This window comes from Sorex fumeus, unplaced genomic scaffold (genome assembly GCF_029834395.1).
Source record: "Sorex fumeus unplaced genomic scaffold, SorFum_2.1 ptg000019l, whole genome shotgun sequence".
Lineage (NCBI taxonomy): Eukaryota > Metazoa > Chordata > Mammalia > Eulipotyphla > Soricidae > Sorex > Sorex fumeus.
Genome location: NW_026606076.1, coordinates 52,501 through 73,897, shown reverse-complemented (window position 1 = coordinate 73,897; position 21,397 = coordinate 52,501). Strand labels below are relative to the sequence as shown.

Sequence of the window (21,397 nt, the reverse complement as noted above, 5' to 3'; positions counted from 1 at the left end):
CGCGTGTGTGTGTGTGTGTGTGTGTGTGTGTGTGTTCTCACCTCTGGGAGGTCCAGGGGCTGCTCGGGTAGGACCCTGGGCAAACCTTCGAGGTTTCCCCTGGGCTATCGTCTTCCTCGTAGGCTCTGAAAGGATGGAGGGAGTTGAGAGTGGACGTCTGCAAGGTTAGCCTCCTTTGGCGGCTCCGCTCCATTCATTACCCCCGTACTAGCTCCACTCACAGACGGACCACGCCCCCTTCCAGGACCCACTTGCTCATTGGCCTGGCTCCTGGCACCGCCCCGTTTACGAACGAGCTCATTGGCCGCCTTTAGCCACGCCCCTTCCCATTTTCTGACTCGCTCATTGGTCACCTGGTTAGCTCCCCGGGGGCCCCACAGCCGCCCCAGCCCCTCCGATTGGCCGATCCCCTCGTTGGCCACGCCTTCTTCCAGGCCCCGCCCTCCACCTTCAGTTCTGCGCAGACTCACTGGAGTTTTTGGGCAGCCCGTCCCCGACGCTGACCGTGAGGGACCGGCCGCTGGCCTTGAGCACGGCCACGTCGCCCGAGCCCCGACAGAACGTGACGCTGCGGCTGCTGCCTCCGCCCCAACCCTCCTTCTTCACCCGGAACTGTAGTCTGTGGGGACAGGAGGGAACCGTGGGGGTGCTGGGGAGGTCCCTGCGCCCACCCGCCCGGGCCCGGTGCACGGGTTCGAGGGGCGCGCGTACGCGTCGCTGAAGGTCAGGGCCAGGGGCCTGCGGGCCGCCTCCTCGAAGCGTTTGCACAGGAGGCTGATGAGCTCCGTCTTGAAGATGCTCTCCAGGAAGCTGTCGGCCGCGTCCTCCTGGAGCACGAAGAAGTCGTCCTGCCGCGTGCTGGGCGCGAGGACACGCAGGTCAGTGACCGACGGGGAGGCGGCCCGAGGGGCCCCAGGGGCGATGCAGCGGCGGGGGAGGTTCCGGACGGCCCAGGGCGGTGGAGCGGTGGGACAGCGGGGAGGGCGCCGGCCTTGATCGCGGCCACCCCACGTCCCATCCCGGGTCCCCCATGGACTGCACCCCGGGCCCCCTCCAGGAGTGGACCAGCCCTCATCACTGCCGGGCGTGGCCCCCCAAAAATAGCCAAGGGAGGGCTGGAGCAAGAGCACAGCGGGGAGGGCGTTTGCCTTGCACGCGGCCGACCCGGGTTCGATGCCCAGCATCCCATAGGGTCCCCCGAGCACCGCCAGGAGTTAATTCCTGAGTGCATGAGCCAGGAGGAACCCCTGTGCATCGTCGGGTGTGACCCAAAAAGCAAAAAAAGAAAAAAAGTGCAGGGGTTGGAGCAATAGCACAGCGGGGAGGGCGTTTGCCTTGCACGCGGCCGACCCGGGTTCGATGCCCAGCATCCCATAGGGTCCCCCGAGCACCGCCAGGAGTTAATTCCTGAGTGCATGAACCAGGAGTGACCCCTGTGCATCGCCGGGTGTGACCCAAAAAGCAAAAAAAGAAAAAAAGTGCAGGGGCTGGAGAGATAGCACAGCGGGGAGGGCGTCTGCCTTGCACACGGCCCACCCGGGTTCGATTCCCGGCATCCCATAGGGTCCCCTGAGCACCGCCAGGAGTAACTCCTGAGTGCAGAGCCAGGAGGAACCCCTGTGCATCGCCAGGTGTGACCCAAAAAGCAAAATAAATAGATAAATAAATAAAGCCAAGGGAGGAGACTGGCAGGACCAGGTGGGAGGGCGTTTGCCTTGCACGCGGCCGACCCGGGTTCGATGCCCGGCTTGGTTAGCAGCAGCCAGACAGGTGACAGATGGGGGTTACGAAAGGTCGCCGAAGATGACCAGAGGGCCACCCGATCCGGCAATGCTGGGCACCTGAGCGCGACTCCCCGCAGAGCCTGGATCTCCAGTTTCTTCTTCAGCACTTCGCACACCTGACCCTTCTGGGGCCCCTTCTTCACCTTCTCACGCCCGATCACGTACACGCACTTGGGCGTCAGGATCAAGTCCCTCTTGATGGGCTGTGGGGAGGCAGGGCCAGAGAGGGTGGTGACTGGAACCTGGCCCAGGTGCGGGATAGGGGGATCCTGGCAGGGCAGGGGGCAGGAGGGGGGGAGGCCCTCCACGTGACGGATGGGAGGGGGCTGCCAGGTTTTTGGTGAGGAACCGGTGCAGGGGAGCTGGGACACAGATCCGGGTAGGTGAAGGGGTGTCCGTGCCCTGGGCCACCCCCGCCAGAGGAAGTGGCGTCCTTGAACACAGGTGAAACGAGGCCAGGTGAAGGTGTCTTATAGACATATCTATTGGGACCTGCAAGGGTGTCCACTACGGAAGTGCTGTGACCCGGAAGAGAGCGAGCGAGGGGGGCTGGAGTGATAGCACAGCGGGTAGGGCGTTTGCCTTGCACGTGGCCGAACCGGGTTCGACTCCCAGCATCCCATAGGGTCCCCTGAGCACCGCCAGGGGTAATTCCTGAGTGCATGAGCCCGGAGGAACCCCTGTGCATCACCAGGTGTGACCCAGAAAGCAAAAAAAAAAAAAAAAAAAAAAAGTTCAGGGGCTGGAGAGATAGCACAGCGGGTAGGGCGTTTGCCTTGCACACGGCCGACCCGGGTTCGAGTCCCAGCATCCCATATGGTCCCCTGAGCGCACCATATCGCTCCGGCCCCTGCATAGGCAAGAGCACAGGTGTGTGTCCGAGCTGAGTACAGTCCTGTGTCCCCCTGAGCGGGCTACCTCTTGGGAAGTGTGTGTGTGTGTGTGTGTGTGTGTGTGTGTGTGTGTGTGTGTGTGTGTGTGCCAGTCCGGGGCAATGTCCTGCTCTGCCCAGCACCTCACCTTGAAGCGCCGGTCGTACTTGGTGACAGAATCGGCAAAGTCCACGCGCTCCCTCTTGGCCAGGAACTGGCGCAGCTCGGGCCGCTCCTCCAGGCCCAGGTAGTCGCCCACGAAGTTGCGGTTGATGCTGTTCCTCCGCCGCTCTTTCTTGTGCAGGAGGATGTTGGACGCTGGGGGTTTGGGGGACAGACAGGTCGGGGCCGGCCCGGCGGACCCCGACGGGCTCCCCCCCCCACCCGCACCCCTTCTCGCCCCATCCCCGCCGCCTCACCTTCCTCCCGCATCTCCTGGTACTTCCTCACGGCCACGTGGCGCCTCCAGGCCTTCTGGATGGTGCGGGCGAAGCCGTCGAACTTGCGTTCCCGCATCTCCTCCAGCAGGAAGAGCTGAGCGGGAGAGAGAAGGGTGCGAGGTCTCAGCCTCTCTCCAGGGCACCCCCCCGTCTCCCCAAATTCGCTTCATAGGCATGCTCTGTACCCCAATTGCAGGAAGGACAATGACCAGCATTTAAAAAAATTTCCTTTGGGGGCTGGAGCGATAGCACAGCAGGGAGGGCGTTTGCCTTGCACGCGGCCGACCCGGGTTCGATTCCCAGCAGCCCATAGGGTCCCCTGAGCACCGGCAGGGGTAATTCTTGAGTGCAGAGCCAGAAATAACCCCTGTGCATCGCCGGGTGTGACCCAAAAAGCAAACAAAAAAAAATCTATGTGCATCAGAGGACCTGGGAGGGGGTGAAAGAGTATAGCGGGGAGGGGAGGGTGCTGGCCTCGCACACACCAACCCAGGTTTGATCCTGGCATCCCGTAGGGTCCCGGAGCCCTGCCAGGGAGGATTCATGAGCACAGAGCCAGGAGTAAGCCGTGAGCACTGTTCACTGTAGCTCGCCACTCCCCCCAAAGGAAACCAAGGACCCAGAGTTCCTGGCATCGGGGAACCTGGTCCCCCCTGGTCCCCTCCTGGTGTCAATTCAGGGGTGCTCGAGGGGGTCCTCGACTACGCCCTGACTCCAGCCTGGCCTGCGAGAGCTGCCCAGCCCACCAGAGCTCTTCGGGGGTCCCCCCTGCACCCCGACGATGCCTCCCGTTACTCTTCCCACTCTGCAAATGTTGGGGGCCAGGGGGTGAAGGAGGGAGGCCTGAAAGGCTCAGGGTCCCTGTCGTGACTTCTGAGAGCATGAACCGCTGGCGACTCCCCCATACTCACCGACTCCGGGTTCTTGACGAAGACCTTGGTGCCCCCCATCTGGTACTGGTCGGGTTCCATATTGACCGCACGGAGCAGGTGTTGGACGCCCTGACGCTCGTCCCCCCCACGCCAGTACGGCCACGTCTCGGGGGTGAGGATGGCGTACCTGGAGGGGATGGCCGGGTGTGGGACCCCCGTGCGCACGGCGGGGGGCGGCTGGGGGTGCTGGGAGGGCTGCCAGGGCTGCCTCACCTCTGCAGGAACTTGGAGAACTGGCGGCGGTAGGCGAAGCCCGCGCGGCGCACCCTGATATTCTCCTTCAAGCCCAGGTACTCCACCTGGTGCTTCACCCTGCAGGCGGGGCGCAGTCTGAGCCCCCTGAAGGGGTGGGGGCCCTGTCGTGGGAGGGGCGCTACTGAGGCCAGGGCTGGCAGGCAGAGCCTGGGTTGGTGCTGGAAGCAGTTTGAGGGGGAGGAGGGCTTCAGTGGGTCCCGGGCTGGGAGCCAGTTTTTCTCTGCGTGTATGTGGTTTTTGGGCCACACCTGGGGGTGCTCAGGGAGGACCCCTGATGCGGTGCTCAAGGATCACTTCTGGCAGGGCTTCAGGGACCCGATGTGAAGCTGAGCATCGAACGTGGGTAGGCTCTGCGCAAAGCAAGTGCTTTCCCCCTGGACTCTGCTCAAACCCCACTTAGCGGCCCGTTTTGTGGGGAGGAGCTGATGTACTGGGTTGGAGCCTTCTTTTGGGGGTGGGACTCATGGTGAGGGGTGGTGCCTGTGTTCTGGGGGCGGGGCTTGTGGCTAGGGGCGGAGCTTGTGTTCTGGGGCGGGGCTCGTGGCTAGGGGTGGAGCTTGTGTTCTGGGGGCGGGGCTTGTGGCTAGGGGTGGAGCTTGTGTTCTGGGGCGGGGCTCGTGGCTAGGGGTGGAGCTTGTGTTCTGGGGGCGGGGCTTGTGGCTAGGGGCGGAGCTTGTGTTCTGGGGCGGGGCTCGTGGCTAGGGGTGGAGCTTGTGTTCTGGGGGCGGGGCTTGTGGCTAGGGGTGGAGCTTGTGTTCTGGGGCGGGGCTCGTGGCTAGGGGTGGAGCTTGTGTTCTGGGGGCGGGGCTTGTGGCTAGGGGCGGAGCTTGTGTTCTGGGGCGGGGCTCGTGGCTAGGGGTGGAGCTTGTGTTCTGGGGCGGGGCTTGTGGCTAGGGGCGGAGCTTGTGTTCTGGGGGCGGGGCTCGTGGCTAGGGGTGGAGCTTGTGTTCTGGGGCGGGGCTCATGGCTAGGGGTGGAGCTTGTGTTCTGGGGGCGGGGCTCGTGGCTAGGGGCGGAGCTTATGTTCTGGGGGCGGGGCTTGTGGCTAGGGGCGGAGCTTGTGGCTAGGGGTGGAACTTGTGTTCTGGGGCGGGGCTCACGGCTAGGGGCGGAGCTTGTGTTCTGGGGCGGGGCTCGTGGCTAGGGGCGGAGCTTATGTTCTGGGGCGGGGCTCACGGCTAGGGGCAGAGCTTGTGTTCTGGGTGCGGGGCTTGTGGCTGGGGGTGGAGCTTGTGTTCTGGGGCGTGGCTCTTGGCTAGGGGCGGAGCTTGTGTTCTGGGGCGGGGCTCATGGCTAGGGGCGGAGCTTGTGTTCTGGGGCGGGGCTCATGGCTAGGGGTGGAGTCTGTTCTGGGGCGGACCTCATGGCTGAGGGTGGAGCCTGTACTGTGGGGGCGGAGCTTGTGGCGAGGGGTGGAGCTTGTGTTCTGGGGGCGGGGATTGTGGCTAGGGGTGGAGCTTGTGTTCTGGGGCGGGAGCTCATGGCTAGGGGCGGAGCTTGTGTTCTGGGGCGGGGCTTGTGGCTAGGGGTGGAGCTTGTGTTCTGGGGCGGGGCTCGTGGCTAGGGGTGGAGCTTGTGTTCTGGGGCGGGGCTCGTGGCTAGGGGTGGAGCTTGTGTTCTGGGGCGGGGCTCGTGGCTAGGGGTGGAGCTTGTGTTCTGGGGCGGGGCTCGTGGCTAGGGGTGGAGCTTGTGTTCTGGGGCGGGGCTCGTGGCTAGGGGTGGAGCTTGTGTTCTGGGGGCGGGGCTCGTGGCTAGGGGTGGAGCTTGTGTTCTGGGGCAGGGCTCATGGCTAGGGGCGGGGCTTGTGTTCTGGGGCGGGGCTTGAGGCTAGGGGTGGAACTTGTGTTCTGGGGCGGGGCTCGTGGCTAGGGGTGGAGCTTGTGTTCTGGGGCAGGGCTCATGGCTAGGGGCGGGGCTTGTGTTCTGGGGCGGGGCTTGAGGCTAGGGGTGGAGCTTGTGTTCTGGGGCGGGGCTCGTGGCTAGGGGTGGAGCTTGTGTTCTGGGGCGGGGCTCGTGGCTAGGGGCGGAGCTTGTGTTCTGGGGCGGGGATTGTGGCTAGGGGTGGAGCTTGTGTTCTGGGGCGGGGCTCGTGGCTAGGGGTGGAGCTTGTGTTCTGGGGCGGGGCTCGTGGCTAGGGGCGGAGCTTGTGTTCTGGGGCGGGGATTGTGGCTAGGGGTGGAGCTTGTGTTCTGGGGCGGGGATTGTGGCTAGGGGTGGAGCTTGTGTTCTGGGGCGGGGATTGTGGCTAGGGGCGGAGCTTGTGTTCTGGGGCGGGGATTGTGGCTAGGGGCGGGGCTTGTGTTCTGGGGGCGGGGCTTGTGGCTAGGGGCGGGGCTTGTGTTCTGGGGGCGGGGCTTGTGGCTAGGGGTGGAGCTTGTGTTCTGGGGCGGGGTTCATGGCTAGGGGTGGAGCTTGTGTTCTGGGGCGGGGATTGTGGCTAGGGGTGGAGCTTGTGTTCTGGGGCGGGACTCATGGCTAGGGGTGGAGCTTGTGTTCTGGGGCGGGGCTCATGGCTAGGGGCGGAGCTTGCGTTCTGGGGGCGGGGATTGTGGGTAGGGGTGGAGCTTGTGTTCTGGGGCGGGGCTCATGGCTAGGGGCGGAGCTTGCGTTCTGGGGGCGGGGCTTGTGGGTAGGGGTGGAGCTTGTGTTCTGGGGCGGGGCTCATGGCTAGGGGTGGAGCTTGCGTTCTGGGGGCGGGGCTTGTGGGTAGGGGTGGAGCTTGTGTTCTGGGGCGGGGCTCATGGCTAGGGGCGGAGCTTGCGTTCTGGGGGCGGGGCTTGTGGGTAGGGGAGGAGCTTGTGTTCTGGGGCGGGGCTCATGGCTAGGGGTGGAGCTTGCGTTCTGGGGGCGGGGCTTGTGGGTAGGGGAGGAGCTTGTGTTCTGGGGCGGGGCTCATGGCTAGGGGTGGAGCTTGCGTTCTGGGGGCGGGGCTCATGGCTAGGGGCGGAGCTTGTGTTCTGGGGGCGGGGCTCGTGGCTGGGGGTGGAACCAATCTCTGGTCTCTGACAGGTAGTTCTTTGTTTTGTTTTTGTGGCCACAATTGGTTGATTACTCCTGGTGGGGCTCAGGGGACCCTATAGGGTGCCTGGGATCGAACCCAGGCCCCCCTGTAAGCAAGGTTGGCGCCTTCCTTCCCACCTTGTGCTATGTTGACCAGACCCCAGAGCCTTGAGGGGCTCTGTGCTGCTCCTGGGGGTGAGCCAGGGTGAGCTGGGAGAGGGCGTAGGTCGTGTGTCTCCCAGCAGTTCTGTGGGCATCGCACGGGGGTCCAGCAGGGGGCGAGGGCGGTCACCTGTTCTCCTCCCAGTCTCGGGGCTTCTTGGTCTCGTTGGGCTTGATGCAGCGGATATAGTGGGGCGTGCACTTCTTCAAAGTGGCCACCAGGTCGTTGGCTTGTTTCTGGGGGTAAGGGGAAGGCAGGGTGGGGTGCACAGGTGGGTACAGATCCAAGAGATAGAGATAGTCTGGATTGGGGGAATCTCATAGACCCTGAGGAGCTCCTTGGCCCTCAAGCATGGGGCTACGGAAGCAAGAACCGGGTGTGGGGCTGGGGAGCGAACTCCAGGGCTGGGCACAGGCTGGGCATGTGGGAGCCCCAGGACCCAGCGCTGGGTCTGCCCTCCAAGCACCTCCCTAAGGACCAGGGGTGCAGCTCAGTCACATGCAGGAAAGCATGCAGGGGCCAGGGGCTGGAGCGATAGCAGGGCGGGTAGGGCGTTGGCCTTGCACACGGCCGACCTGGGTTTGATTCGCAGCATCCCATATGGTCCCCCGAGCACCGCCAGGAGGAATTCCTGAGTGCAGAGCCAGGAGGAACCCCTGAACATCGCTAGGTGTGACCCAAAAAGAAAAAAAAAAAGAATGCAGAGGCCGGAGATATGGCTCAGTGGGCAGAGCACTGGTTCTGTCTGCTTAGGGTCACTCCAAGCATCAAGCACTGCTGGGTGTGTCCCATCTCTCACCCCACACGCACGCACACACACACACACACACACACACACACACACTCTCACACTCATGCACACATGTGCAGGAATGCCGGGCCAGGGACATGGCTCAGTGTGCAAAGCACCCCTGGCTTTGCAGGAAGGAGGCCTGTGTCCTGTTCCCTAAGCATCGCCAGGAGTGACTCTTACCCCAGCCTCGGACCCCCGCTCCCCTCCCCAGACCTACCTTGATCTTGGATCCCGCGGTGCTGGGCCGGCCCTTCTTGTCTGCATCCAGCTTCTCTGGAAAGAGCATTCGGAGGAAGGCCCTGGGCAGAGGGAGAGGTGGGGTGGGAGGGACAGCGGGACCTGGGGATGCCCTCCCCCAGAGTTGGGGCTGCCCTAATGCCTGGACCCAAGCGGGCGCTGCGCCCAGTAAGTGGGGGGGAGCCAGTGGGTTGCTTTTGCTCCCTGGGTTCGTTGGTCTGGGTTGACTTCACCCTCTATGATGGGACAAGACATGTCAGCGGACAGAGGCGAGGAAACGCAGGGAATGGGTGGGGGGGTGGGGCTCCAAGTCCAAGCGCAGGGCCACGAGTTGGATCCCTGGAACCGACTCACATGCTGAGGGCTATTCCGGCCACAGGAAGCCCGGCCAGACTTCAGGCACACACCGGCCACAGTGAGTCCTGCTGTCTCCAGCAGTTAGCATGTGTGTGGGGAAAAACATGGGTGGGGGGGGGCCAGGAATTGAACTGGGGGTCCTCCCCGCCTCGGCGGCTCTGCCCTCGGGCCCTGTGGGTTCCACTCACTGCTCACTGGACTGCATGAGCTCGATGAGGTCGGAGAAGAGCACATCCCGGTTCCTCTCACAGAAGCCACTGACGTCATAGGAGACCTGGGGCGGGGAGGGAGGCGCTGAGCCCTGGGGGCAGGGGGGCTTCCAGCCTGAGGGGTCAGGGGTCACAGACGACTGACTCTGCCTCAGAACACAGTGTGTGTGGGGGGGGTGGTTGTGTCTTTAACACAACCCCCAGGTCCCTGCAGGTTTGATGTCCAAGGGAAGGTTGGATGGGGTGCAGGCAGGATCAGAGGAGAGATCGCAGGTATAGGTTAGATTCTGGGGGGCAGGAGAAGAGACAGCACCCCTAACTCTGGAGCACAGGCTATGCAGGTGGGAATCCTGGGTTTGATCCCCAGCAACCTGGGTTTGATCCCCTGAGAACCACTGCAGTCACCCCAAGGCATTGAGCTGAGAGTAGCCCCTCAGTACTCCTAGGAGTACTGAGAAAGGCAGAAAAAGGGTTAGGTGCAGGACAGCAGATATGGCATTTGCCTGGCATGTGGCTGACCCGGGTTGGATCTCTGAGCCCCACCAGGAGTGATCCCTGAACTCAGAATCCCCCCCTTCTCCCACCCTTTAACTCAGCTCCCTGACTGGTACAGGGCACTTTGTTGTCGCTTTTTTTTTTTTTTTTTGGTCATACCCAGCAATGCTTAGGAATTACTACTCGGTGTGCGGTGGCAGGAGTAAGCTCTGAGTGATCCTTGAGTGATCAAGTTATCCTTGCTCAGAAGTAAGCCCTGAGCACCATTGGGTGTGGCCCTAAAAATCTCACACCCTCAAAAAGAAAGGAAGGAAGGAAAGGATCAAAGGAGAGAGACAGAGAGACAGAGACAGAGACTGGTCCGGAGTGCAGCGGGTTGAGGAAGGGAATGGTCCCAGGATGGGAGGGGCAGGGCACGACCAATTTCTGGAGGGTCACAGGTGGGCCTGGGGGTCTCCAAGCAGGGATCTGAAGGTGGGACTGTGTCATGGGACGGAGGTTTAGCCAGACTCACAGCTGCGACTCAGTTTGACAGGGTCTGCTGCCTTATTGGGGATCCCTGGGAGAGAGGGGCATTTTTTTTGGCTTTTTGGGTCACACCGGCGATGCACAGGGGTTACTCCTGGCTCATGCACTCAGGAATTACCCCTGGCGGTGCTCGGGGGACCATATGGGATGCTGGGAATCGAACCCGGGTCGGCCGTGTGCAAGGCAAACGCCCTACCCGCTGTGCTATCACTCCAGCCCAAGAGGGGCATTTTTTTGAGGGGGTCAAAATCCCGGGGTGCTCCTGAATTAATCACAGCCATGCAACCTGGGGCTTCCCCATGCGATCACACCCAGCGATGCTCAGGAATTACTCCTGGTAGGACTTTGGTGGGGTGGCAGGGATCCAACCTGGGTTGGCCCCCTGTAAGGCAAGCGCCCTACTCGCCGGGGCCCTCACTTTTTTTTTCTTTTCCCTTTGGTTTTTGGGCTACAGCTGGCTATGCTCAGGGCGCTCTCCTGGTGGGACTCAGATGGTCCTCTGAGGTGCTGGGGATGGAATCCGGGATCGAACCCGGGTCCGCAGCGAGCATCTTATCCGCTCTACTATCAGCTCAGGGCTGGGTAGAGTGTCCTTCCTCATGAGTGGATGGGCCTGGGCTGCAGGAGCGTATCGGGGGCGGGGGGGGGGGTGGGTGGGAAGGGGGGGCGCCTCCCGGTCAGTTCCTGGAGGCCAGTGCACTGCGGGGAGGACTCAGTTCCTGGAGGCCAGTGCACTGCGGGGAAGGGCCGGAAGAAGGGTCTGCAACCTGGGAGTTGACCTGGGAGTTGCAACCTGGGAGTTGGCCTGGGAGTTGCAACCTGGGAGTTGGTCTGCAACCTGCAACCCGGGAAGGGTCTGCAACCTGGGAGTTGCAACTTGGGAGTTGGTCTGCAACCTGCAACCCGGGGAAGGGGCTGCAACCTGGGAGTTGGTCTGGGAGTTGCAACCTGGGAGTTGGTCTGGGAGTTGCAACCTGGGAGTTGGTCTGGGAGTTGCAACCTGGGAGTTGGTCTGGGAGTTGCAACCTGGGAGTTGGTCTGGGAGTTGCAACCTGGGAGTTGGTCTGGGAGTTGCAACCTGGGAGTTGGTCTGGGAGTTGCAACCTGGGAGTTGGTCTGGGAGTTGCAACCTGGGAGTTGGTCTGCAATCTGCAACCCGGGGAAGGGTCTGCAACCTGGGAGTTGCATCCTGGGAGTTGGTCTGCAACCTGCAACCCGGGGAAGGGGCTGCAACCTGGGAGTTGGTCTGGGAGTTGCAACCTGGGAGTTGGTCTGCAACCTGGGAGTTGGTCTGGGAGTTGCAACCTGGGAGTTGGTCTGCAACCTGGGAGTTGGTCTGGGAGCTGCAACCTGGGAGTTGGCCTGGGAGTTGCAACCTGGGAGTTGGTCTGCAACCTGCAACCCAGAGAAGGGTCTGCAACCTGGGAGTTGGTCTGGGAGTTGCAACCTGGGAGTTGGCCTGGGAGTTGCAACCTGGGAGTTGGTCTGCAACCTGGGAGTTGGCCTGGGAGTTGCAACCTGGGAGTTGGTCTGCAACCTGCAGCCCGGGAAGGGTCTGCAACCCGGGCGTTGGTCTGGGACCCCGGGACCCCGCCCCCTGCAGTTCGCGGCGCGGGCGGCAGGGGCGCAGCGCACCTTGCCCGCGTAGTGGTGGATGACGAAGCCCGCGCTCCAGCTGTTGAAATGCTCGTGGCAGCCCACGGCCGCCTGCAGCTTCTGCAGCAGCGTCTGGTCGGCGCCCCCGCCCGTGGCGTGCATGGTGGCACAGACGTCGTCCAGCACGCTCATGATGCCCGGGGGGCTCTGCGGGGGTGCCGCGGGGAGCTCAGCCTTGGCCCCTCCTGCACCCCAGAGAGCTCAGAGCGCAGAGATCCCAAGCGGGTGGCGACCCCCCACCCCCCAGTGAATTGGGGTGGTCGGGGGGGGGGACGGTGCTGGGGATGTGGGGGCGGGGAGCTATGGCCCACGAATGGGGGGAAGCCTGTCGGACCGAATGCACCAGGCAGGGGCCACGGACCGACCCTGGGTCCCAGCCCCTCGGTGGCCCGGGCTCACCAGCTTGTTCTCGATGAGGTCACAGACGATTTTGTTGTTGAAGTACTGGATGGGGGTCCAGCGAATCCCTTCCTGCACATACTCCTCCTGCGGGTGGGTGGAAAGGGGGCCCCGAGAGAGCTCAAAGGGCTGAGTGCAGGCGGGAGAGGTCCAGGTTTGATCCCTTGGCACCCAAGAGCCCCCCGCCCCGTCCCCCCCCCCCCCCACACACACACCCAGCACTGCCAGGAGGGACCTTCTGAGCAATGAGCCTGGAGTGGCCCCCAAAACCGAAATATAAAAATAACAGTAAGAGGAGCTGGAGCGATAGCACAGCGGGGAGGGCGTTTGCCTTGCACGCGGCCGACCCGGGTTCGATTCCCAGCATCCCATAAGGTCCCCTGAGCACCGCCCAGGAGTAACTCCTGAGTGCATGAACCAGGAGTGACCCCTGTGCATCACCAGGTGTGACCCAAAAAGCAAAAAAAGAAAAAAAAAGTGCAGGGGCTGGAGAGATAGCACAGCGGGGAGGGCGTTTGCCTTGCACGCGGCTGACCCGGGTTCGATTCCCAGCATCCTATAGGGTCCCCTGAGCACCGCCAGGAGTAACTCCTGAGTGCATGAGCCAGGAATAACCCCTGTGCATTGCCGGGTGCGACCCCAAAAGCAAACAAATAAATAAATAAAAAGAACAGGAAGGGGCCCGAGTGATGGTACAGTGGGGAGGGCGTTTGCCTTGCAGGTTTTGGTCCCCATCTTCCCACAGGGTCCCCTGAGCACCACCAGGAGTGATCCCTGAGCATGGTGGGGTGTGACCCAAAACCGCAAAGTCAAAACAAAACAATACCAAAAAACCACCAAAACCAAAGAACAGCAAAGGAAACAGTAAAACGGCCAGAGCAGTTAGGGTGTTTTTCTTGCACATGACTGACCTGGGTTCAATCCCTGGCACCCCATAGGGTCCCAGAGGGGTGTGACCCTAAACCAAAAAAAATTTTTTTTAAATGAAAAAACTGTCAAACGATAATTGCTGAAGATATGAATGAGTGAGAAAGCTATTACTCCAGTTCTTGTGAGAACTTTCAAGGCACAAAACCTCTTTTAAAGGAATTCAGGGGGCTGGAGCAATAGCACAGCGGGTAGGGCGTTTGCCTTACACGCAGCCAAACCCGGTTCGATTCCCAGCATCCCATAGGGTCCCCTGAGCACCGCCAGGGGTAATTCCTGAGCGCAGAGCCAGGAATAACCCCTGTGCATCGCTGGGTGTGACCCAAAAAGAAAAAAAAAAAACCCAAGCCAGGACTGGAGCAATAGCACAGCGGGTAGGACGTTTGCCTTGCACGTGGCCGACCCGGGTTCAATTCCCAGCATCCCATAGGATCCCCTGAGCATTGCCAGGGGTAATTCCTGAGTGCAGATCCAGGAGGAACCCCTGTGCATTGCAGGGTGTGACCCAAAAAGCAAAAAAAAAAAAAAAAGAAAGAAAGAAACTCAGAGGTGAAATTAATTTACATTTTGCAGTGGGGGGGTGTGATTCGCAGCAGGAGTGGGTCACTGTGAGGTTCCAAGGATGTGTTGCTGTTCAGGCCTGCATGCAGTGCCAGGGACGACCCACATCACCCCTCGGGGCAGCACCTGGTGGTGCTCGGGAACCGTGTGGTGCCAGAGATCAAACCCGGATCCAGTGACCCCGCCCTCCCCGCTGTCCTATCTCCCGGCCCCTGAAGTTGCATTTTGGAGCCTGAACAGAGACAGGCAGGGGTACAGGTGGGGTGTCCGTGAAGCTCAGCGCCCCGGTACCCCCACTCCCGACCCCAACCCCTGACCCCCAGACGCCCCCTCACCTGCTCTGCCTTCAGTGTGAGTTCGATGAAAATCTGCTGCAACTTCTCGTTGACAAAGTTGATGCAGAATTGCTCAAAACCGTTTTTCTATCGAGCAAGTGGGGGGTGGGGGCGTTCCTCAGTCGGCTGAGGCTGGACATCCCCAAGGGCCATGGGGTCACCGGCCAGGACACAGAGGGGACAGTGTGGGCTTGGGGGGGGGCACAGGGCTGTACCTGGAAGATCTCGAAGCCATAAATGTCCAGCACCCCAATACTGTACTCGTCGTGGGGCTTCTGCATGGCCCGGTTGATGGCCTAGAAGGTGGACCAGACACAAGGTCAGGGCTAGGCTCCCCGAGCCGGGTCCCTGTGCAGCCCTGTCCCTCCCTTTCTGTACCCAGGTGTCACCACAGGGCCGGGGTTCCGGCCTGGAGAGTAGGCTCTGTCCTGACTCAATTTTCTTATCTTTAAAATGGGCTCATGGGGCTGGAGCGATAGCACAGCGGGTAGGGCGTTTGCCTTGCACGCGGCCAGCCCGGGTTCGATTCCCAGCATCCCATAGGGTCCCCTGAGCACCGCCAGGAGTAATTCCTGAGTGCAGAGCCAGGAGTAACCCCTGTGCATCACCGGGTGTGACCCAAAAAGCAAATAAATAAATAAATAAAATAAATAAAATGGGCTCATATGGGGGCTGAGAGATAGTACAGTGGATAGGGCGTTTGCCTTGCACATGGCCAAACCGGGTTCAGTCCCCGACACCCCATATAGTCCCCTGAACCCCACTAGGAGTGAGTCTCCTGAACCCCCACCAGACGTGACCCCTGAGCACAGAGCCAGGAGTCATCCCTGAGCACTGCTGGGTGGGACCCCCTATCCCCCTGATTTATTTTTAATGGGCTCATACAGGGCTGGAACGTCGTGCAGCAGGGAGAGTGTTTACTTTGCATACAGTGAACCCAGCTTCAATCTCCAGCATGACATATGACGCCCCCCAAGCCCCACCAGGAGTGATCCCTGAGCACTGCCAGGTTTGACCATGAAACCGAACAAAGAAAAGAGTGCTGACAACTGCCTTCTGGAGCTTTCCTCTAAGAATCTGTCTGTTGACAGCTGCACTAGCTGAGACTCCACTCTGTAATGCTCACTGTACTTTTTTTCATTATTATTATTTTTATTATTATGGGGCTGGAGCGATAGCACAGCGGTAGGGCGTTTGCCTTGCACGCGGCCAACCCGACGGATCCGGGTTCAATTCCTCCGCCCCTCTCGGAGAGCCCGGCAAGCTACCGAGAGTATCTCGCCCGCGCGGCAAAGCCTGGCAAGTTCCCCGTGACGTATTCAAGATGCCAAACACAGTAACTGGGCCCGCTTGAGCAAATCGATGAATAATAGGACAGTGACAGTGACATTATTATTATTATTATTAATTATTATTATTATTTTGGTTTCGGAGTCACACCCAGTGGTGCGCAGGACTTACTCCTGGCAGGGCTCCGGGGACTCATTGGGGTGCCAGGGTTCGAACCCGGATTGGCCACGTGCAAGGCAAATGCCCTCCCCGCTGTCCTATTGCCCTGGCCTCTTGCCTGCATTCTTGGCTCAATCCCTGGCCCCTCAAGCCCCGCTCAGCACCGCTGGGAGTCGCCCTGGTGCCTTCCAGCACCCCGGGGTCCACTTCACTCCCCCAGCAATAAATTTGGGTCCCGGGGGGATTTGCACAGTGATAGAACACAAAACAGGAGGCCGTGGGTTCAATACCCGGTAGAGTCCCTAATGCCCTCTGACCTGCCAGTTGGGCATCTCCGCACCCCACTGGCATGATGTGGGGGGCATGCCACCCGCTCTCCCTCTCTCCCTTGAGCTCCGGAGCTCCCTGGTTCCTTCCCCCCCGACGCCCACTCGCCTCCACCAGGAAGTCGAAGAGCCGCGCGTACAGCCCCTTGGCCAGGGCGTCGCGGGTGTAGGCGGCCTGCTCCACGTTCAGGGTCACATCGATGGACTCGCTGCGCCCTCCCCAGCGGCTGTCCATCTTGCGGCTGGTCAGCTTCTCCTGCAGGCGCCCACTGTCGATGCCCAGCAGGTAGGCGGGGAAGGCCAGGACTGCGGGGACAGGGATGGAGAGAGAGCAGAGCATCGTGGGGTGCGGGGAACTGTCCCTGGGGGAGAGGGTGGCAGTGGGGGGCTGGGCAGGAGGGGGGAGGGTGCGTCTCTGGCTTCAGGGCCAACCTGGGAGGAAGCAGGTCACGCCTGCATATGCGTGTTCGCGTGCAGGTGTGCAGGACGGCGTGCACGTCGGGTGGCACGCGCACCGTCGGGCGCGCACGCGTGGGTGTCCCTGCGCGCCCTCGCCCAGGCCTGTGCCCGCGCCCAGAGCACCGCACTCACGGTCAGCGCTCTCCACCCGGGCGTAATTCCCATCTTCGCAGAAGCTGATGTTCCCCAGATGCAGAATTCCTGCCACCAGCTGCAGCACCAGTTGCTGGACGTTGGGCGGGATGCCGATGACCTGCATGGCACTCTGCCAGGGTGTCAGGGACTGAGCCCGGAGCTCACGCACCCCGCCCGCCAGCCTCCCTCCAGGGCCCAACCCAGATGCAGTGATCAATCGGGCCATACTTTTTTTTTTCTGGAGGGGAGGAGTGATCACGCTGTGGTGGGGTTCGAACCTGGGGCACCCACATACAGAGCTCTCCGCTCCAGCCCTTTAAGCCAGCCCCTGCCCGTCCTGCCTCTCACAGTCCCCTGAATCCCCACCAGAAGTGATCCCTGAGCACAGAGCTGGCTCCGGGGTGGGGTGGGGGGGACCTGGGGACAAGTCCCTGTGCCTCTCTGAGCCTCAGTTTCGTTCGTTTTTTGGTTTTTGGGGTCACAACTGACACCTGGCAGTGCTCAGGGATTACTCCTGGCTCTGCCCGCAGGAACGACTTCTGGCGAGGCTTGCGGGACCACATGGGGTACTGCAGATTGCTTCTGGGGTCGTGCGCGTGCAAGGCCAGGGCCCTCCCTGCAGTTCTGTCGATCCGATCCCAGACTCAGTTTCCTGGTTGGCCACCAGTCAGGCAGGTCTGGGGGTCGGGGGCGCGCTGAGGGTGTGGAGGGTCCCGGGGAACAGATTGGAGCTCACCAGAGTCTCCTGGAAGTCGCTCTTGTCATCCGTGCCGTCCACCTTGTACGTGTCCGATTGGTTGAGGTAGTAATAGTAGTCGGGGGTCATGAGTCCCAGGTTCTGCCGCTGTTCCTGGGAGGCGCCGTCCAGCAGCTGCGGGGTACACCGTGCTCATCATGCATCCAGTGCGGGGGTTCCACGCCCCCTGCCCTGCTGCAATTCTCTCCCCCCTCCCCCCCCGCCCAACCCCAGCCCTGTTCCTGGCTCCTGGCACCTGGTAATAGATGTGGAAGTTCCTTTCGTTTTCATTCTGCATCACCACGCGGGATTTCTCCAGCAGGAAATTGGAGATCTTCCCGCCATCGGGCTCCCCACCTCGGCTGAACTGGATCTCGAAGTACTTGCCCTGAACCCGAAAGTCACAGGCTGGACACTGGCTCCGGCCGGTCCCCGGGCCCCAAGGGTCTCTTGTTCAAAGTCCCTTGTTCCAGAATCCCTTGTTTCTTGTTTTTTTTCTTTTTGAGCCAGCTGCCTCTGTGCTCAGGGATCATTGCAGGCTCGGGGGGGACCCTCTGAGGTCCCAGGGTTTGAACCCGGGTCTCCTGCGTGTAAGACAAGCGCCCTCCCCGCACTGTACTATCTCTCCAGACCCCAGAACCGGCTCTCAACACGGGTCTTCAAACCTGTTCTCCATATTCTCCAAGAAGCGAGTGGCCTGAGCTCTAATTGTTGAAAGAATGAAAGAAACAAGGGGTAAAAAAAAATGGGCTTGGAAATGTGAGTAGGTGGGCTGGAGCAATAGCACAGCGGGTCGGGCGTTTGCCTTGCACGCGGCCGACCCGGGTTCGATTCTCAGCATCCCATATAGTCCCCCGAGCACCGCCAGGAGTAATTCCTGAGTGCAGAGCCAGGAGTGATCCCTGAGCATTGCTGGGTGTGACCCAAAAAGGCAAAAAAAAAAAAAAGTGAGTAGGAAAAGAAGTAGCCTGGGTGCAACCTGGGGAGTCTTTTATTTTTATTTTTATTTTTTTTGGGGGGAGTCACACCTGGAAATGCACAGGGGTTCCTCCTGGCTCTGCACTCAGGAATGACTCCTGGCGGTAGCTCAGGGGACCCTATGGGATGCCGGGGATTGAACTCGGGTCGGCTGCGTGCAAGGCACACACCCTCCCCGCTGTGCTGTTGCTCCAGCCCCAGCATGGGGAGTCTTTTAAAATGTCACACAGATACGCAGTGGCCCCACACATCTGCTATGCTCATGGGGGACTTTCTGACGACGACGGACCAGAAACAGGAAGTGAGTCTACCAAGCAGGTGTTTTATATGTAGTTGGGAATACGTCTCCGTGTGTGTGTGTGTTTGTGTGTGTGTGAGACAGACTCACAAATCGACTAGAATTGTTGTTGCGCACGGTCTTTGCGTTGCCGAAGGCCTCGAGCAGCGGGTTGGACTGCAGGATGACGTCCTTCACGTTCTGGGGACAAGAGGCAGGTGTGGGGAGGGAGAGGTCAGGCCGCTGCTGCTGGTGATGGACTTCCGGGCAGCCGCGGGGAACCCCCCTTCCCCCCCACTGTCCCATTCACGCCTCACCTGGACCTTCTCGCCCCCGCCGGACACCTTGGAAATGTAGCCCATGATGTACTTGGCGGCCACCGTCTTCCCAGCTCCGCTCTCTCCACTGCAGGGGCACGAGGAAGGGTGGTCAGCACCCCCGGGTGGAGGGAAATACCCTATCTAGTCCCTGATCAGTTCATTCATTCATTCATTCATTCATGCATTCATTCTGTGCGCCACGCACACTATTCCGGGAACTGGAAATAGCATCGTGAATAAGGCAGAGAATCCCTGAAGGAAGCGAGGGATTTAGAGGGTGGACAAAAAGCGAAAAGGATCAAATAGAGGGGTCCAGGGAGCTGGAGAGATAGCCCAGCGGGTAAGGCGTTTGCCTTGCACGCGGCCGACCCGGGTTCGATTCCCAGCATCCCATATGGTCCCCTGAGCACCACCAGGAGTAACTCCTGAGTGCAGAGCCAGGAGGAACCCCTGTGCATCGCGGGGTGTGACCCAAAACGCAAAAAAAAAAAGAGAAAGAAATAGAGGGGTCCAGCGGGGAGGACGCTTGTCGTGCATGCAAGCTGCTGACCCAACCCGGGTTCGATCCCTGGCATCCCATATGGTCCCATGTGCCCCACCAGGAGTGATCCCTGAGCACGGAGACAGGAGTAAGCCCTGAGCACTGCTGGGTATGCGCTCCACCCCACCCCACAAAAAAAGAAGGAATAAGATAGATAATGGTGGGGCCGGAGCGCTAGCACAGCGGGTAGGGCGTTTGCCTTGCAACGCGGTCAACCTGGGTTCGATTCCCAGCATCCCATAGGGTCCCCCAGGCACCACCAGGAGTAATTCCTGAGTGCATGAGACAGGAAGAACCCCTGTGCATCGGTGGGTGTGACCCAAAAAGCAAAAATAAAAATAAAAACGATAATGGCTTAGATGGTACCAAGGAGAGGGCAGAGCGGGGTGGGAAGGTTGTATTCTCCGCGTCAAGAGTTTGACGCGGGGCTGGAGCGATAGCACAGCGGGGAGGGCGTTTGCCTTGCACGTGGCCGACCCGGGTTCGATTCCCGGCATCCCATATGGTCCCCTGAGCTCCGCCAGGAGTAGTTCCTGAGTGCATGAGCCAGGAGTGACCCCTGAGCATCGCCGGGTGTGACCCAAAAAGCAAAAAAAAAAAAAAAAGAGTTTGAGAGTTTGACGCAAGGGCGGGAGATGGTTCAGAGAACTTGAGCCTTGCAGCTACATGCCTCAGATCTTATTTTTTTTGAGCTGCACCCATTGGTGCTCAAGACTAACTCCTGGCTCTGTGCTCAGGGATCACTCTTTATTTTTTCTGGTTTTTTTTTTTCTTTTTGGGTCACACCCGGCAATGCTCAGGGGTTCCTCCTGGCTCTGCACTCAGGAGTTACTCCTGGTGGTGCTCGAGGGACCAGATGGGATGCTGGGAATCGAACCCGGGTCGGCCGCGGGCAAGGGAAGCACCCTCCTCGAGACACTATCTCTGGAGCCCCAGATGACGGCGTTTCATCCCTGGCTTTGCATGGTCTCCTTAGCACCTTCAGAAGCAACCCTTGAACCCTGCAGGGGCGGGACCCCAGAGCATATAAACAGTTGTAAAGAAAATCTCCCTGGGCTTAGGGATGTTGGGGGGGGGTGTCCGGGGTCCCCCCACCCCTTACCTAATGATGACACACTGGTTCTCACAGTCGATAAGCATGTTCCGGTACATGTTGTCGGTGAGGGCGTAGATGTGGGGGGGATTTTCATACTGGGCCTGGAGGGGGACCGCGGGGCTCATTCCCTGGCTGGGGGGGCGGGGCTTCCTAGGGGCAGCGCCTCCTCCCACGACCTGGGGGTCCCGGCCTCACCGCGCCCTGGTACAGGTCAATCTCCCGGTCGGTGAAATAGGGCATCTGCTTGAAGGGGTTCACGGAGATGAGCACCGAGCCGATGTAGGTCTGGGTGGTGAAGTGGTTAAGGGTCTTGCGGCATTTGGGTAGCTTTGTCCCTTACAGGCACCTGTCCCCGTGTGTGTGTGTGTGTGTGTGTGTGTGTGTGTGTGTGTGTGTTGGGGGGGGAACGGGGGGCGGGGAGGGGACCTCCAGCAGTGCTCAGGGCTGACTCCTGGCTCTGCACTCAGGGATCACTCCTGGCGGTGCTCCCCGGGGGACCAGATGGGATACTGGAGTTTAAACCGGGTTAGCCACGTGCAAGGCATACACCCTTCCCACTGTATTGTCTCTCTAGCCCCTGTGTGCCCCTTGACCTTGCTCCTTGGATGTGGGACTCCCCAAACCCCGTGACTTTTTTTTTTTTTTTTTTTGCTTTTTGGGTCACACCCAGCGATGCTCAGGGGTCAGTCCTGGCTCTGCACTCAGGACTCACTCCTGGCGGTGCTTGGGGGACCCTATGGGATGCTGGGGATCGAACCATCCAGGTCGGCCGCGTGCAAGGCAAACGCCCTCCCTGCTGTGCTAGCGCTCCGGCCCCAACCCCGTGACTTTGAAGAAAAAATACAGTGGGCCGGACTTTGCAAAATATTCCAGCAGCGCTAAGGGGTGCAAGATTTCAGGAAGCAAGTGGTACCAGGGGTTGAGCCCCAGTCCCTGTCTGGAAAGAGCTGTCTGCCCTGCCCAGGATGGAGACATCTGGATCGCTCTGTGTGTGTATGTGTGTGTGTGTGTGTGTGTGTGTGTAAGTTTTGGTCTGGCGGGGGGTGTGAGATAGTCTTGGGGGAGAAGGCGTTCGCCCTGCATCTGGCTGATCCCAGTCCCATGCCTGGCATCTAGGGTCCCCTGACCATCACAGGG

At 60.7% G+C, this 21,397-nt stretch overlaps 1 protein-coding gene across 1 annotated transcript in view; it reads right to left on the bottom strand.

The window, feature by feature from the left end:
* The window catches only part of MYO1F (myosin IF), a 35,860-nt gene that overhangs the window by 5,008 nt on the left and 9,455 nt on the right, over nucleotides 1-21,397 (bottom strand). Inside the window, exons 3-25 of the mRNA XM_056113059.1 lie at nucleotides 20,456-20,545; nucleotides 20,267-20,361; nucleotides 18,621-18,708; nucleotides 18,415-18,504; nucleotides 17,305-17,436; nucleotides 17,049-17,183; nucleotides 16,310-16,442; nucleotides 15,828-16,024; nucleotides 14,159-14,239; nucleotides 13,944-14,030; nucleotides 12,121-12,207; nucleotides 11,701-11,868; nucleotides 9,022-9,107; nucleotides 8,457-8,538; nucleotides 7,576-7,682; nucleotides 4,242-4,340; nucleotides 4,008-4,155; nucleotides 3,076-3,190; nucleotides 2,805-2,974; nucleotides 1,842-1,987; nucleotides 712-858; nucleotides 471-619; nucleotides 42-125 (exon numbers count right to left, since the gene is read on the bottom strand). Of these exons, the coding sequence (XP_055969034.1) occupies nucleotides 42-125; nucleotides 471-619; nucleotides 712-858; nucleotides 1,842-1,987; nucleotides 2,805-2,974; nucleotides 3,076-3,190; nucleotides 4,008-4,155; nucleotides 4,242-4,340; nucleotides 7,576-7,682; nucleotides 8,457-8,538; nucleotides 9,022-9,107; nucleotides 11,701-11,868; nucleotides 12,121-12,207; nucleotides 13,944-14,030; nucleotides 14,159-14,239; nucleotides 15,828-16,024; nucleotides 16,310-16,442; nucleotides 17,049-17,183; nucleotides 17,305-17,436; nucleotides 18,415-18,504; nucleotides 18,621-18,708; nucleotides 20,267-20,361; nucleotides 20,456-20,545 (2,716 nt within the window). The remainder of the gene's footprint in view (nucleotides 1-41; nucleotides 126-470; nucleotides 620-711; nucleotides 859-1,841; nucleotides 1,988-2,804; nucleotides 2,975-3,075; nucleotides 3,191-4,007; nucleotides 4,156-4,241; nucleotides 4,341-7,575; nucleotides 7,683-8,456; nucleotides 8,539-9,021; nucleotides 9,108-11,700; nucleotides 11,869-12,120; nucleotides 12,208-13,943; nucleotides 14,031-14,158; nucleotides 14,240-15,827; nucleotides 16,025-16,309; nucleotides 16,443-17,048; nucleotides 17,184-17,304; nucleotides 17,437-18,414; nucleotides 18,505-18,620; nucleotides 18,709-20,266; nucleotides 20,362-20,455; nucleotides 20,546-21,397) is intronic.